The 14,344-nt window shown below is 38.0% G+C and overlaps 1 protein-coding gene across 1 annotated transcript; it reads left to right on the top strand.

Moving 5' to 3' along the window:
* Positions 1 to 4,271: 4,271 nt before the first annotated feature.
* On the top strand, positions 4,272 to 13,104 carry cdc5l (CDC5 cell division cycle 5-like (S. pombe)). Its single transcript, XM_065255011.2, has 15 exons — positions 4,272 to 4,481; positions 5,038 to 5,141; positions 5,291 to 5,452; positions 5,696 to 5,823; positions 5,917 to 6,016; positions 6,131 to 6,349; positions 6,436 to 6,580; positions 6,675 to 6,863; positions 6,942 to 7,090; positions 7,215 to 7,377; positions 7,527 to 7,772; positions 7,906 to 8,148; positions 8,372 to 8,569; positions 10,777 to 10,989; positions 12,627 to 13,104. The coding sequence occupies exons 1-15, from the start codon at positions 4,437 to 4,439 to the stop codon at positions 12,729 to 12,731; spliced, it is 2,409 nt and encodes an 802-aa protein (XP_065111083.1). The 5' UTR covers positions 4,272 to 4,436; the 3' UTR covers positions 12,732 to 13,104.
* Positions 13,105 to 14,344: the final 1,240 nt, after the last annotated feature.

Below are 14,344 nucleotides of genomic sequence, written 5' to 3'. Positions count from 1 at the left end.
CAACTTGCATGCTCAGACTGAGCAATAGAGGCAAAAACAGAAAGAAACAAACTTTGTGATGAATTAGTTTCTATGTAATAGGCCCAAAGAGTGTTCACCGGCACTTCATTATATTTTAATAATGCAGCTCAGTCTTACAGCAAACATGGATTCGGTTGTTTGTAAGAACAAAATAATGAGCATCAATGTGCTATAATCTATTTAGGAAACCTGTTACTCATCCCTTTATATTATGAATGCATTCATTCAGTTTTAATTTTTAATCAACTGGCAAACAAATAAAACAGTTGTGATTATTTTGCTGGTTTTGCATGCATGGTTTTTTATTATAATCCTGAAGTTTCTCTCTGCATGAGTTGTTGAGAAGTTTTGCATAATGATGAAAAAGTTTGATTGAAACTAGATTTGCGTTTCATGAATGCAGTAAAAGATTACATTTTAAACTCGAACAATAAAATGCTACCTAAAACCTTGTCATGTCATGAAAATGTACTTTATCCATGTTTAAGTGCTATGATTGGTTCTCCAGTGCTTGTATCAACCTAGAAAATGTGAAAAAGATCAACACAGTAACTTAGTTTTGGTAAACCATTCTCTGCAAGCATGTGAAAAAAATAGGTCATTGAAATTTGGCTCCCCTTGTGATGTCAAAAGGGGATCTTATTATAATAATACCGCCCCTTAATCTGCACTATCCAACCACGGCAATGCCATTTAGTGCAGAGAGAGAAAGCGAGAGATAATAATTGACATCGCAATTGAGTTTCAATTTCAACAAACCATATGGTGATCAGTGTTTGCATTTCATCAGCTCATTTGCATTTAAAAAGACACGCCCAAAAACGGCACACTTTTGCTCGCACCTACAAAGTGGCAAATTTAAAATATTATAATAAATTATCTGTATGGTATTTTGAGCTAAAACGTCACAAACGTACATCAAAATTTTACACCTTAAAAAGTCATGAGGAGGAAATTTTTTTGCAATTAAACAGAAGTGTATTATTTCGGGTTAAAAGTTACAATAAACCCAAGAGAAGAAACCCTAACCAGAATGTTTGAGGGATATTAAAGCTCTTCTTCTCTGCAAATACTGTAAAACGTCTTTATTCTCAGCTCTACTGGTAGATAAAGTGTGCATGGATTTGATCTTGAATAAGAAGAAAGAGTCTAGACAGCGTCTCAGATCTTAATGAATCAATATGTCTGGTTAGAGGTCTGGGTCAGGTGATGACGGATGACTGTCACACTCCACTAACTTTTTTCCGTCTCTCTGGGTGTTTTTTATTTCAAGTGAAGTGAAGGAGTCAAAGCGAGTATTTCCATCTGACTGATAATGAGGATGAACTGGTACTTGAGTTTGAATAATGGAGTGGAGACTCGCCTCTGAATATTAAGTTTAAAGTTTCACCTTGACAGTCTCTGAGACAAACGCAGTATAATCACCGTTCTTTTTCACAGAATATTTATAGTCAAGTGCTAGAAATGACTAAGCATTTCATGTCAGAATAACCAGAGAACTGATAGTGCGCTTATGTATTATGTATAGACTTCTACTTATTTATTTTGTTAGCAATATTAAGTGTCATGCCCCTTGGAATTATTGTACCAATCTTCAGTCTGGATGCAAAACCTACAGTACCAGCATTTGCTAGGTCAATCTATACGCCTTTATTTTGGTAGCTTAAAGCAAAATGACTTATTTCAGAACAGATGTGGTTACAGTTCATTTTTTAAACACTATACAAAATGAAGTGAACTATCCAAGCTATATATTTTATGGAGTCAATCTCGTAATCTTGCCATACCGTTTGAGCTCGAGAAAAGCTTTAGGGCATGAGCTATTGAAGACTGTATGTGTTAATGTGGGTGGTTAGTTTTACTAAACGCTGTGGGTGGACTGGGAATAAAGAGCAAATGTGAAAGCCATAAAATTAATAACCAATGATTTTTAGACCCACTCACTCCCTGAGTGTTTTTTTTCATGCTTGCTCATAACAAGATGAATTATAAATCTCTGAATAGCCCTAAAGCAGTGTGACAAATACTGACAAGGTCAGTGTTCATTTTAAAAGGGTTATGTTTACATTAAGATTAAGTATTATTTTCATCTTATGTGTCCAGTGAGGGGCCCTTTTTAATTCTCTATATGGAAGCTGAGTGGAGCGATGAGAGATCATAATGTTCATTACAACACACCACAGTGCCAAGTTAATATATTTTTACTCACGTTGTAATGCTGATAATGTGATTTGTAATGATTCATAATTAAATTAGAAAAATGCACAATAAAAGTATTTTCTCCATTGGTTGGAGCCAACTTTATGTTGATTTTATTGATTGGGTGTTAAGTGTTGTGTTTTGCAGTTGGACGGCCTCAGGCATTTCATGATGTGCAGTTGAGATGCATATTGTGCTAATGTTAAAAGTTCATTGGTGGTTGGCTGGTTTATGCTAATGTGTTTTCTGTATATTTGTACAATTGGCCGCTCTCAGTCTGTCTCAGTTTGGTTTGAGATTACAGTCAATTTAGCACCTTTAGGCCTGTACTATAAGAACCTATTGATCCAGGACTCCAGGACTGTAAACACATGCTGACAGCTCTGCATTCCTATAGTTTGTGTTGAGGGATTTTTTTATTTTTGTTTAAATCAACAGAAGGATGAAAAGGGAAAAAAACAGGTTTACAAAAGCTTTTTAACAAATGTATTTCTCCAAGTCTTTATTCAGTGTTGTCTGCAGTACTTACAACAATAACCTAAAGCAATTTCCAAACAGCTAGTCTTTGACTTTTGGTTAACATTATTTCTGACCTAGATTACATCAGGTGAATAAAAAAGTTGTCGTATTGTATGGTTGCACTTTGAGCTCATGCTGTGTATTGCTTTTAGGGTTATTGGTTATAGTCTTAAAGTCATTATGTGACTTTAAAGGCGGGGTGCATGATCTCTGAAAGCCAATTTTGATATTTGAAATCACCTAAACAAACACACCACTACCCCAATAGAATCTGGACCTTCTGTTGATAGACCCGCCCCACACATACGCAACCCAACGATGTGGGTTAGTAGAGATGCTCCTTACTGCTGATTGGCTACAAGTGTTTTGGTAGTCGGCCCCACTTACTTTTCCGAAGTGTTTTTCAAAAATCATGCACCCTGCCTTTAAATAAATTATAAGTCAAAGCTGTAAATCGAATAATGTCACTGTAATCTTCCATCCTGATTCACAGCTCTGATTTCTCATGCACAGATAAACCAACCTGAAAGATTAAAATCTTCAAGGAATTAAACGTGAGTCTTAATAATTACAGAAAAGCCTAAAACTCAACTGGTATGACACAAATAATGCAAATAGTCCCAGGGAACAAAGTTTACTTGAAATATACAAGAAATCACTTGGTAAAGTAAAGCTTTCAAATCTTAAAATATATATATATACTAGTAGTTCATAGTACCTCAGAAAGAAGTACAGTACAAAGTGTGCATGATAGTCCCGTAAAGCTTCTTTTTAATGTATTGTATGGACCATATTTTCTAGCAATGCAAGATATGCATGCCAAAGCTTAAGCTTAACTGTAAATAAAATGGTGTGCTACAACAATATTTGGTCAACTAAACATTTTGGCACTGATCTTGAACCTATTTATATACATGTGAATGTTTCTTAAATACATATATGCATGTGTGTGTATTTATATATACAAAATAATTTCACGTAGTATGCAACATATATATTATTCAAAAACAAACTTTATTTTGTATGTGATTAATAGCCATCCATCTTTTGACAGCCCTAATATAGATATAAATTTATTTTTCAGTGGTCAGGAATAATTGTAAGATGGGTGGCATCTTATAATACTTTAGTGATTGATAGAACAGAATGCTCAGGCTCCACCTGAATTTACGTTTACATCTTCAATTATAACTTATGTACAATTTAAAAGAAATAGTTACTGCACCTAAAATGTATAATTATCCTTTTACAGTTATATTTTTTTATGAAATAAAATAATTCACATGTATTCATTCTAATTTTATGTTTAGTTAAGTATATATGTCTCAGTTGTAAGTACTGAGAACCTATAAAATACGAAAATGACATTGCCCAAAGTGTAAATGTGAAAATATATAGTAAAATGTCAAAAATACAGTGCTGTGTGTTCCCTGCAGACGGTGTTGAGTGTGTCATATGACTGTGGGGCCGCTAGAGGGCGCCAGCTGAATTGGAGCAGTCATGACGCAGCGCGTCCGAATCACCAGAGGAAGAGTTTGAGTTCCCACAATCCTCTGCGCCCGGAGCCATTTCCCTGTGAAACGCGGTGCAGTCGAACATTAAGTTTAATTCTCATTTTCTAGTTTATTTCTAAATATAAATCATTCCAGGAGAAGATTTTACTGCTCAAGCGCGTGTGAAAACTCTACATCGCCAACATGCCGCGAATTATGATTAAAGGAGGAGTGTGGCGGAACACTGAGGTTTGTTTATAAAGCACACACTGTTTTCATGATTACACTCTACTTACAAATCATATTTTGACCTTTTAAAAGTAAACTATATAAAGGAATCGTTTACTTGAATTAAACATCTATAATGGAGTGTTTATATTACCTTATGTGTTTATATTTGCTTCGTCGTAGACCCATGATGATGCTGCTGTTTTATTACCTCCTTTATTATTTAAAATCTTGCATACAGAAACATGTTCACTTTAATTCGTCAGCCTAAATGATATGTTCATGCAATTGTAGTATTTACTTTACAAAAATGCATAAATCCGATTACTGCTGCATGTTGTATTGTTGTTGGCACATGCATTGCAGAGTTTTATATATTAATGCATCAGAATTTGTAATTTTTGTTATTAACTTATACTGTAACTATTTTTATTATTTGATTTAATATTACTTAATTTAAAAGTAATATTATAATCTATTTGTAGTAGTAAAATGATTTGTTTTACATTCTTGACTGCTTATATCAGATATATTGATGTTTTTAACTTCTTGTCTGTTTTGTGTTGTTTATTAACAGGATGAAATTCTCAAAGCCGCTGTTATGAAATATGGCAAGAATCAATGGTCTCGAATCGCATCCCTGCTGCACCGCAAATCTGCCAAACAGTGTAAAGCCAGATGGTAAGTCTCAAAACCTAGAGATCTAACTAGTTAGACATCAGGTTCATTAGAATATAGAAATGTTGCCTAGGTCGGGAGCTTAAAACGGTTGAAACCCAGCTGTAGTTGCATGCTATTAATAATTATTATATTTGTCATTGGTGATGCAGGTATGAATGGTTGGACCCCAGTATTAAGAAGACAGAATGGTCACGTGAGGAAGAGGAGAAACTTCTTCACTTGGCCAAACTGATGCCCACTCAATGGAGAACAATCGCTCCCATTATCGGCCGGACGGCCGCTCAGTGCCTAGAGCACTATGAATATCTGCTGTAAGTACATGTAAAAGCGCACGGCATTAAATAATTATGCTCTTTTATTTCTTATAGTGTGCATTTTAAAGAAATAAAAAAAATGTTTATACGTTCAACATGTGAGCCATAAAACGGCTTTGTCAAAATATTATAAAAATCAGTTCATTTCATGGAACTTGATTGTTTTGCGATTTTCATTGTTTGGGGAATGTTTGTGTTGTCATGTATATAAAACTGAGCACAAATCCTTTATGAATGCAGAGATAAAGCTGCTCAGAGAGAGAATGAAGATGATGTGGGTGACGACCCTCGCAAATTAAAACCCGGCGAGATTGACCCGAACCCTGAGACCAAACCAGCTAGACCTGACCCAGTGGACATGGATGAAGGTGGGTGTGTCTTATGAACTACTTGTAAATAGTCATACTTTTGTTTTTACTAATATTACCTGACATGCGTGTCTTTTATAAACCGGCGTGTAGATGAGCTGGAGATGCTGTCTGAAGCCAGGGCACGTTTGGCCAACACACAGGGCAAGAAGGCAAAGAGGAAGGCCAGAGAGAAACAGCTGGAGGAGGCTCGGTAAGACAAGATTTGCTCAATAACATTGTTAATTCAATGTTAATTCAGAGGTCTCGATCACAAGTGTTGTTCATTATATAAGCACTCTGACGGACTGTCTGCTTCTCTCTGCAGGCGTCTGGCAGCGCTACAAAAGCGCAGGGAGCTGCGAGCTGCAGGAATCGACATTCAGAAGAAACGCAAGAAAAAGAGAGGTGTGGACTACAACGCTGAGATCCCCTTTCAGAAGAAACCAGCGCAGGGCTTCTACGATACATCCATGGAGCTGTACGACCCTTTGGAGCCCGATTTCAAGCGCTTGCGCCAGCAGCATCTTGAAGGAGAACTGAGGAAGTGAGTAGGATGCCGTGATGGTCCTATCGATCTGCATGTTTAATTCTGTGCCACGGTTCACCTGTATGCCGTTTTGTCTTTTACAGCGAGAAGGAGGACCGTGACCGTAAGAAGGACCGACAGAAGATCAAGAAGAAGAAAGAATCAGATCTTCCTTCTGCCATCCTGCAGACCAGCGGCGTGTCTGAGTTCACTAAGAAGAGAAGCAAACTTGTGTTGCCAGCACCGCAGGTCAGAGCTTAACCGTGGTATAATCTCTATAAATAGTGGCGACCTCAATGGACGCTGTAATCATAAATTCTATTTTACTGGTTTCTGTTGTCAGATCTCTGATGCTGAACTGGAGGAGGTGGTCAAACTGGGTCAGGCCAGTGAAATCGCACGTCAGACGGCTGAAGAGTCAGGAATCACTAACTCGGCGTCCAGCGCTCTTCTGTCTGAATACAATGTCACCAATAACTCAATGGCCCTGCGCACACCCAAAACTCCGGCTGCACAGGACAAAATCCTGCAGGTTTGAACTTCACTTGTTGTGTCATATGTCGGGATGTTTATATTTCACGTCTCACTGCTTGAATCCTTCACCTTATAGGAAGCTCAGAATCTCATGGCACTTACGAATGTGGACACTCCTCTTAAAGGAGGTCTGAACACACCCCTCCATGAAAGCGACTTCTCAGGGGTCACCCCGCAGAGACAGGTGGTTCAGACGCCCAACACTGTACTGTCTACACCCTTCAGGTACCCAAACTAAACCATGCACACCTAATTACGGTTTGTGTACAGCAGTATGTTTAATGCATGTTTGTTATTGTGGCTCATATTTTCTTTTGTTATGATGTGCTGCTTGAATGTGATTTTCCAGAACCCCTGCTCACGGATCGGAGGGCATGACACCTCAAGGTGGAATGACACCCAAACCCTCGATTGGTGTTACCCCCGGCAGGACCCCTCTGCGTGACAAACTCAACATCAACACTGAGGAGGGTGGTGTGGACTACAGTGACCCATCATATGCTAAACACTTAGTACGTTACACCCATGACATCCGGTTGAAATCGTCCTTTATTGTTTTTATTGTTATTTTGACCAGTGAGGGGCTTAGGATCATTTGACCCCAACTGTTTATGTGTCTCGTGAGTTTTTCTGCATCATGAAAGACGTCTGTGTGTTTCAGCAAAGGGAGTCCCGTGAGCAGCTCAAGTTGGGTCTGATGTCTCTGCCGGTGCCCAAGAATGATTTTGAGATCGTTCTTCCTGAAAACGCAGAGAAAGAGCTGGAGGAGGCCGAGGTGGACGAAAGCTTCGTGGAGGACGCGGCCGAGATCGAACTACGCAAGCAGGTGGCCAGAGATGCAGAGAGAGAGAAGGAACTCCGTCAGAGACACACGCCGGTTCAGAGAGATTTACCAAGACCCTCGGCGGTAATGACTCATCTATACTTAACATTTATACTTTTCACTTCTAAAGATAAACATATAAATGTTGTGTAATAGGGTGTTTTGAGTCCTCAATTGACATGTTCTGCTGCTCACGTGTCGTTTTTTTTTTCGACAGGTGAACGAGACGATACTCAGGCCTCAGAACGTGGAACCTCCTCTGACGGACCTTCAGCAGGCCGAGGAACTCATTAAGAAGGAGATGATCACCATGATCCACTTTGACTGCCTGCATCATCCATTCAGTGAATATCAAGCTAAGAAGGCCAAAGGTCTTGGATCAAGCTCGAACAACACCGAACATGTGGCATACCTGGAGCAGAATCCATACAATAAGATCTCAGAGGAGGAGCTGCTAAAGGTCCATCATTTGTTTACATTTTTTTTTTTATAAAACATACAATTCTTAATAGTCCTAAATAATAATAGTAGATATTTTGCGTGCAGACGTTTTGTAGCGAATATATTATGGATGAGTTTTGTGTCAGCAACAGAGAGTTCATGTCTGGCTGACAGATGCCATTGATTCAAGTTCATGAACCACATGCAGATGTTTGTGCTAAAGCTCAGCGTGTGTTTGACAGGCCCGAGAGATGCTGGTCCAGGAGATGGATGTAGTAAAACACGGCATGGGTCATGGAGATCTGTCTATGGAGGCGTATAATCAGGTGTGGGAGGAGTGTTACAGTCAGGTCCTGTATCTGCCCGGACAGAGTCGATACACGCGTGCTAATCTCGCCAGCAAGAAGGACAGGATTGAGTCCCTGGAGAAGAAACTGGAGGTAAGAGAAACTCGCTGTGTTGTAACTCATTTCAATCCAGCAGATGGCAGTGGTGCTCCAGTAGATGTGTGTGAACTTTACTACAATGCATTTATGCAAATGGTGAAAAATACCACTATGGTTTAAAGGGTTCCCACAGGTTCTTGAAATCCTTGAAAGTTTGTGAGTCTGGGGGGAATATTTTAGGCCCTGGAAAGTTTTGAAAATATACATACATAGATACAGGTCATTAAAAGTGCTTGAATCTATTTTATGCAAGAAGTTTTCTGGAAAAAAATCCATATTATTCCCTGTGTAGTGTAGGATAATATCATAAAAATTTTAGACTTTTGAATCACACGTGCTAAACTGTTCACTTTAAATGCTTATATCTTCTGTATGTGAATGTTGATTCATACCAAAATGCGTTTTTTGCATAGTTGTGTTTGAGACATGAAAACGTATCGGGTTACGTATGTAACTGTTGTTCCCTGAGAAGGGAACGAGACACTGCGTCTCCCTTGCCATACTTCCTGCGTCCCTGTAACACCGTCTTTGACAGTATTTCAGATAGCGATATACTTCCTGGCTCCAGCGTCACCCTGTCTTTATCATTAAGCCTCACTATTGGTTGAATTTGATATACACATTCAGACTCATCTTACCCCTGGAGGCGTCCCCAAAGTGTCACAGTGACGCAGCGCGAGTTCCCTCAAAAGGGAACTGTAACAATGTATCGTAAAAGGTAACACGATGTAACCTTGCTCTAACTTGAAATGTGTCCCCACATTTAGTCCTTGAATTTGAGGGTATTGGACCTGGAAAGTCCTTGAAAGGTCCTTGAATTTGAAGTTAACTAAGGTGTGGGAACCCTGTCCCCGTCCAGTCCTACAGTTGGTATGGCACGAGGATGAGTTAATTATGAGAATTTTAAGATTTGGGTAACTGCTTCTTTATTGGTCTTCAAATCAAGTGTTAAATGTGTTATGGCTTTTATTTAGTAATCATTTATTTTTTTCCTGGCTCTTTTACTGCAGTAACATGGCTGTAGTCCATGTCCTCGAGCGGCTTACTGCTTTAGTTTTAGACGCTTTGGATCCAATCCATTCTTAGCGCTCTTAAAAGTCACTCACTGTATTAACCTCGTCATTAAATAGCCAAGAGAAACAGCGATAAGTTTGAATCTGTTTAATAGGTTCATTGACGACATTAAGCATCCCCGTTGGTGTTCATGCTCCTCTGAACCCAAACAGAAATGATGGCCACCACAAGACAACTAGTTGCCCGTATTTTTAGGAGATTCAGCTGATCGCAGCCACCCCCCGGTCTTACAAAGGGTCCGTTTGTTTCATACGTCTTGGCAACGTGGGTCGGAAATTTGGAGCCGGTTCACACAGCAGCACGTTCGGAGATGTGGGGGAGTTTGTGTTTCTGCAGGAAGAGGAAACTGCTGCACAGGATTTATGCCTGCACCATCTGCACACCACATTTATGAGCAAACCCAGGCTGATGGCGATGGCTGCGTCTGTATTTGTGTCAGGGCCCATAAACGACACAACACCCTCAACAGCTGGAGTGCTGTAGATCTGGGCCGGTAACCAAAATGTTGTAAGGGTTGAATTATTATTTGTTCGCTCTATATGTACTAAACCTGTAGATGTAACCTCTTGTCGCCGGTCTCTCTGCATCTGCTCGTCTGGAGATGTTTTATTCGGTGATGGCCGGTGTGGACACTTACTGGAAACAGAATGAAAACAGATCCGTTATAATTGCATAATGGTTTGTTGAAGACCAAAGCGAAGGCGTGTGTATCAGAGGCTCGTGTTGATGTTGGAGGTTTATTGTTTTTGTTTCCAAGTCAGACATGTTGGTAGAATTTGGCGTTCCTTTACAAGCGTTATTGGAAAATTGAATGTCTGAAAATGGTTTACGTTAGCGATGGTTTCAATTTTTCGTGGTGCCAGTGTCTGCCGGCTCAATTGAATCCCGGTCCTTTCATGGCAGCTTGACAAGATCCATTGTTTAACTCGAGAGCGAAATATTTGTTTAATGCAGAGATTCAGCTGCTGTGTATTGGGCACGGATGATGTGACGAAAACCTTTCGTTGGTTTAAAGTACTACTACTTGTCTTTCAATAACAACTAATTTATCTTGAGTAGGTTGGACACTTTTTTGTATTTTTACATTGCTCTCAATAAACAAGATGATTTTGTTTATGTGTTGACAGATCAACAGAGGTCACATGACCACAGAGGCCAAGCGTGCAGCTAAGATGGAGAAGAAGATGAAGATTCTTCTGGGTGGGTACCAGTCTCGGTCCATGGGTCTCCTCAAACAGCTGAGTGAACTTTGGGATCAGGTTGAACAGGCCAATACGGAGCTCCACACCTTCCAGGAGCTGAAGAAACAAGAGGATCAGGCCATTCCTCGCAGACATGAGGTGAGATACAGCAGATTTTTTTTTTTCTCTGATCCATGTATTTAGTTGGGTTGACCCCAAATAGTCGAAGATTCGATGCTTTGATAGGAGAAGCCTGATTTGACTATCAATCTCACAGTCGAATCATCACAGATGTGTTATGAAATGAGGATCATTTAATTTCGGCCATATATGGGTGAACACATTATCTGATTTCACACATTACAGCTTTCTCCCAATATATTAATATACAGACCATTATGATAATGCTAAATATTTTTAAATTGCGTTAATAAATCCAACAAACCCCCGTGACAGGGCTACACGTCCATAAGAGGTTTCTATATACATAAACCATCGCCTCTTTGTTTCTACATCTAAAAGACAAAGCTGGTGATTCTTATACTTTCGTTATTTTAATAATTTCTTTATTGTATTTATAAATCACTCGGGGTTATCTGATTGAACTATTTGGCCTGTGTTTTGTTTTCATGCGCTTCAGGCATTTTGCACAGATTTGTTCTACACCTTGTTACTTCTGACCCAAACGTAAATTCTGATTTAATTTAAGTACATTTTGGATTGTTTTTTTGTTGCATCATGATGCTTGCGCATGCAATTTAGCCGAACGCGCTAGGTGCTCTGCGTCTTATATTTAGGAGTTTATCAAACTAAACATTAAAAAACGGATGTTTTTCGACGGGTATAAGTTTTAAAATGTATTTAAAACAAGGTGGTTATCTTGTCAAAAGTTAAACTACAAAACCGGTAAGCCACTTCTTTACATTTCGATGGTGATACAGAAAATATCTGCACTGAACCTATATTTATGCCTGACATGACGGTCTTTTTTATGATTTTAATATTATGGTTGGTGTTTACTTTCAAATGATAGAAAAGAGATTCCTGAAATAAATAATATAAGAATCATCAGGTGTTAAAGTGAATACAAAGATGATCAAAGTAAGCAAGCAGTATTTCTGTGCTAAATAATAAAGCGTAGTGTCTATAAAATCATTAATTTCAGTGTTTTTCTTGTTATAAATTAACGTTTAATGAATTGTTTATAAAGCTTAGTTTTTATCATTTACAGTAACAATCACAAAATGTCATTTGTCGTTTTTTGGTCATGACTGCTTTGACGCGTGCTAATCTCCAAATTACATAAAATCGCTGAATTGTAGCCCGGGTTTCCAAGGCAGGATCACATGTGTTATTTTTTTGGGTTTAGTTCACTTTTTTTTTGTGTGATGTTCTGTAGATAGTGGCTTTAAAATGTTATTGAGGAATCATTAAATGTTTGTTGCCTTTCATTTTACCTTAAAAAAAAAAAATATAGAAATGCATTGTCAGTTTTTTCTTTGTTCTTCACTTGAAAGACAGTTTTGGTCACTTTATCAGAAAGTTGTTTCTGTGTGCTGCTTGTGAAAGAAAATAAAAGTCACCCATTTGTACCTGGTCTGGCCCCCTCCCAACCCATGCACACACACATAGATGATTCGACTATAGAAAGATTCGACAATTCTGATTCGAATATGTAAATCCTTAGTCGAGGACACCCCTTGTATTTAGTATTTGGTGTCATTTGAATTTCTTTGTAAAATAATGATGGATTAGGTTGCAGTCATCATCACTGTTTCTCTTTTGTTTATACGCAGGCTCTGAGAGAAGACGTACAGAGACAACAGGACCGAGAGAAAGAGCTCCAGCAGAGATTTGCAGATCTGCTTCTGGAAAAACAAACACTTGGACAAAAGTTGTAAATGGGACATTCATTCTGAACATCTCTGCATTTCTTCTCCTGAATGTACGTAGTTGTCTGTGTGCTGTATTATCTCTAGACAAAAGAACAGCATGTGCATGTGTGGTGTACAACTTTACGGTCAGTCTGCGTTAACGCTTCAAGCTCAGCAAATATTTTACTTTTAGTGGATGGACCACAGGGATGTTAAATTGGCAAAATATTTTGCTTTTTTGTTTTTAAAATTAATTGTATTTCAATTTTGTGGGTAAACCACCTCAGTGTAAATATTCTCTTGCATATTTTTTCATGTCAAATTTCAGATTTCAAGTGGAATAATTGTCTGCATTGATCTATACATCATTCACAAAATAAATCATCGATTATGAGTTGAATTGTGTCTCTTCTGTTTATTAAATCACAATAAAGACCAAGGGTCTGAATGTTTTAATGCTTTTTTATATACTTGCATGCATACACACTGTAAAAAATCTTTGCTGCCTTAATTTTTTTGTTGAATCGACTCAGATTTAAGGTAATTTAAATTTAATATTATTTATATTGAGTAGAGATGAGTTGTTAGAACTACAGATTAGTTATTATAATTGATAAACTGAAGTTGACTTTTTCAACTATATTTTATAAGTTGTAGCAACTCATCTCTTGTCAAGATAAATAATAGTAAGTTGACACATATTTAACTATATGTGACCCTAAACCACAAAACCAGTCATGAGTAGCATGGGTATATTTGTAGCAATAGCCAACAAAAGATTGTATAAGTGAAAATGATAGATTTTTCTTTTATGCCAAAAAATCAAATGTTAAGTAAAGATCATGTTTTATAGATAATTTGTAAATGTCCTAACGCAAATATCTAAAAAAATGATTTATCATTAGTAATACAGTATGTGTTGTTAAGGACTTCATTTTAACAACTTTAAAGGTGATTTTCTCAATCTCTTTGATTTCTGCAAACCCTTGGGGGCGGTTTCCCGGACAGGGATTAGCTTAAGGCAGGACTAGACCTGAGTTTAATTGGGAAATATAACTAGTTTTAACAAACATATCTTACTAAAAACACTACTTATGTGCATTTTTAGGCAAAACAAAGGGCATTGATGTATTTTAAGATTTGTCAGTGCAAGTTGTTTTGACTCTGGACAGCTCTTACATTAATTTTAGTCTAGGACTAGTCTAATCCCTGTCCGGGAAACCGCCCCTTAGATTCCAGATTTTCAAATAATTAATGGAAAACTTTATTTATTTAGCTTACCCTTATGTTGGTCGGGGTCACATATAATGTGATAAACTTTATAAATCTACTAAAAATCATCTTGACATCAGCAGATTCAAGTGATGATTGGAGCACTTCTGCGAAATACTCCAGCATCATTTGGACGAAGATTTACTTTTCAAATAATTGTGGTTTAATTCTTCAGAGACTGCAGGTCTGCTGTGCTGGAGTTTCTATATATGTATCATGACAAGGAATTCAACATGATCTTGTGAATGGTTTTATTGGAATTGCTGAAAAGAAACTAAAGTTGAACAACAGAATTGAAATGAGACGTCCTGACAATATTCTGTACATGAAATATTCTCACTTGACATGATTCAAATCTGTGTTTTAAG

This window comes from Paramisgurnus dabryanus, chromosome 17 (assembly GCF_030506205.2).
Source record: "Paramisgurnus dabryanus chromosome 17, PD_genome_1.1, whole genome shotgun sequence".
NCBI classification, from domain to species: Eukaryota; Metazoa; Chordata; class Actinopteri; order Cypriniformes; family Cobitidae; genus Paramisgurnus; species Paramisgurnus dabryanus.
Note: the sequence above shows the minus strand (reverse complement) of the source record. Positions and strands in the feature narration are given on the sequence as shown.